This window comes from Limulus polyphemus, unplaced genomic scaffold, assembly GCF_000517525.1.
Source record: "Limulus polyphemus unplaced genomic scaffold, Limulus_polyphemus-2.1.2 Scaffold8880, whole genome shotgun sequence".
Lineage (NCBI taxonomy): Eukaryota > Metazoa > Arthropoda > Merostomata > Xiphosura > Limulidae > Limulus > Limulus polyphemus.
This window is the reverse complement of record NW_013674490.1, coordinates 19,479-22,614: the sequence shown is the minus strand read 5'-3', so window position 1 is coordinate 22,614 and position 3,136 is coordinate 19,479. Positions and strand designations below refer to the sequence as shown.

The window sequence follows — 3,136 nt, the reverse complement described above, 5'->3', positions numbered from 1 at the left end:
CAATTTGCTAAGATATTGCTCATGCAACAAATTAAACACAGTGGCACCCCGCCCACCTCTTTCCATTTTTGGAAACTCTCCTTTATATACACTTACCTCTATATATGACATGAATAACCAATCGGAAACCCAGAATGTCCCCTAGTGGCTTTCTCAGCAATTTTAACGGCCTTTGCTCCATTTCGTTTTTTGAACCAATATTTCAACGAGGTAGGGTGTGTCTTTAGTCCGCTCGAAATTTAATATTTTTTAGACTAAAATACATCTTAGTTACTAAGCTTTATAAATTATAATGGAATTTTATATTATTAATGTAGTAATTTATGATATTTTGGTTATTCAACTGTATATATAAAACCTAAAAAAATATTTTGTTTCATATCCTCCATGTGCAAAATTTTTAAAGTCTTTGCAACCTACGTAAAGCAGCAACCGAGTACAAAGGTTGTAACTAGAAGATATAATTATTTGCTTTAATTCTCTATTTACTGTTCTATGTTTAGGGAAAATTAATTTTAGAATTTATTTCAAAAAAGCAATAATCTATATACATATATTACGTATGATAATTGAAATGTGACTGTATTTTACAAAATACTAGTCTACTAAAACCCAGCCAAGACAAGTTACTTTGCATAGACGAAAGGTCAGTTTAATGTTGTTTGTTATAGTAACATGAGTACACGTGAGCGCGTCATTGTGACTTCTGTATTATTAGCCAGGCACGGCTGAAAGTTTAATATAATAAAAATAATAAATTTTTATAAACGTATAATGTTATGATATTTAAACTATTTAGTCTAAACATTTATGTTTTCGTGTTATAATTTGTGTTCATTCTAGAATGAAGGAGGCATAATTTATATTTATTTCCTAATTTTGTATGGTGGTTGCGAGATCGGTCAAATTTACCGAGCCGTACGGAAATTAAAATTCACAATAATTTATTGCATAAGTTACAAGTAAAATATACAATTAAAAACTCTACGTGTTTAGGTGGAAAAGTTTCCACCATCTTCAGGAGACCAGAAGAAACACAAGAAATTACATTTTTTATTCTTAAATTATTGTGCATTTTTAAACGTTGAATGTTCTTACTTATTTCATGAAATCTATGCACAATAATTGTCATATATGAGCAGTTGTTGAGAAAATTTATTTATGAAAATCTACCTTTATTACTTCTTGGAATATAGGAAGAAATCAACAATATCGTAGCTCATCTGGCATCTCTGGATGGTACTGTTTGTGATGTTCGAGAAATCCTAGTTCCAAGTATGTCTAACATAATTTCAGCATTTATCTTTGGTCGGAGATTTCACTATGATGACCCAAAAAGAAAATATCTAGATGATAGACTCACTGAATTTCAAGAGTACATCCGACAGTTTAACCTGAAAACCTTCTTTCCCTGGATGAAACCCTTTCTGTCCATTTTAAAAGCTAGAGAATTTAGAAAATTTCAAGAAACGACTGAAAATTTGTTGTCATTCATTCGGTAAGTAACTTTTGCATTGAAATTAAACATTTATTATTAGAAATATGTTCTGTATCATGTGTGACGACATAACACGTTAAAGCTCTCTGTCATTTATTGCATACATGGAATTAGTGATAAGTTTACGGATTTACAATGCTAACACCCGGGGATCGATTCCCAGCGGTAGACATAGGAGACATCCCAATGTTGATTTGCTCTAAAACAAACAAACAAAGAAGTATGCATGCATTGTATACTAGAATTCTACAACACATAAGAAATCCGTATACTTCAATATTAAAGAACAATTCTATTACCGTAGTTGTATTAAACCCAACCAACAGGAGTAAGCTAGAAGTTTAAGTAGTTAGGAAATCATTTGTCAGGCACGCCGCCAGAGGGCGATACACGTGTGTCAACCTCAAGCAATGTGGAAGGGGGGTCGAGACGATGATTTCATACTCACATTAAGTGTCTCGATAGGGCGCGTTGGTAGGACAGACAAGAGACAAATAGTCTTGCAAGGTGTGACGTGATAGTTCAACTAAGTGAAACCTGGCACCATGACAGGCTAAAGTTTTCATGACAACGGAAGATGTCCGGAAAACTTGTTTGTAGTTCCATGAAGTTTAACCAGAAAGCGTAATTTTATGATGTAGATTATTTAATTATGTTATAAGTAAAACCATAATTTTAACAACAATCTTACTATTTCATCAGCTTGGATTTATGCTAGCCATATAACTATGATTGTTATTGTTTTTTTACAATATATATATATATATATATTTCATTTTAGACATTTTTACAAAGGCGGATGGTGTTTATGTAGGCAGATAGTGTTACTATAAGCGGATGCTGCTGCTAGACAAGTTGTATTACTAAGGGTCTACAGGCAGATGATCTTACTAGACATAATGTTGATTTTCCAATTTTGCTTTATAAGTCAAACATTAAACACCTTTTACATAAGCAGAGAATGTTACTAAGGGTAGTGTCTGTGTAGATGTATTGTGTGTGTATTACAAAGGTATTTCTATATTCCGTGGGATAGCATGCAGGTTTCAACATATCTTATTTTTCATTTACTTGTAATTCTATAGGACAGTATTGAAATACATTATGTTTATTTTGTATAATACCAATGGCTCAGTGGAGTAGTAATTGTGGAATATTTAAATATGCAATCATATGACCACATAAATAAAACAACTCTCTATAAAGAATATAAATAGGACACTCAACAAAATAGCTTATGGATCACATGATTGCACATTTTGAAAATATTCGCCCCAAAGTATACACTCGTAACCCACGTCTATTACTTTTTATACACACACATATATAATCCAGGTCAAAGGAACTATCTAAGAAATGACACTAAAGAATAAAAAACTGTGACTAACACTTTTACCTTTGTTCATTAGTCACCTAACTACTATTGAGAAAAACAAGTAACGTGTTTGTTTCTAAAAAATGAGAGACAAACCACAAATTCTATTTCTGTAGCTTTCAATTTTCTTATGATAAAAGAAATATCTTTTCTTTCACAGTTAATAAATCTAACATGTTTACTGTCTGTCACAACAGAATATACTGTTACGACCGCGGAAGTCACGCGACTCAGGGAGCATGCGTGCTGTAGTATCTCGAAAT

At 32.2% G+C, this 3,136-nt stretch overlaps 1 protein-coding gene across 1 annotated transcript in view; it reads left to right on the top strand.

Moving 5' to 3' along the window:
• Window positions 1-1,134: 1,134 nt before the first annotated feature.
• The window catches only part of LOC106475619 (cytochrome P450 2U1-like), a 19,284-nt gene continuing 17,282 nt past the window's right edge, over window positions 1,135-3,136 (top strand). Inside the window, exon 1 of the mRNA XM_013936296.2 lies at window positions 1,135-1,498. Within this exon, the coding sequence (XP_013791750.2) occupies window positions 1,278-1,498 (221 nt within the window). The 5' untranslated portion in view covers window positions 1,135-1,277. The remainder of the gene's footprint in view (window positions 1,499-3,136) is intronic.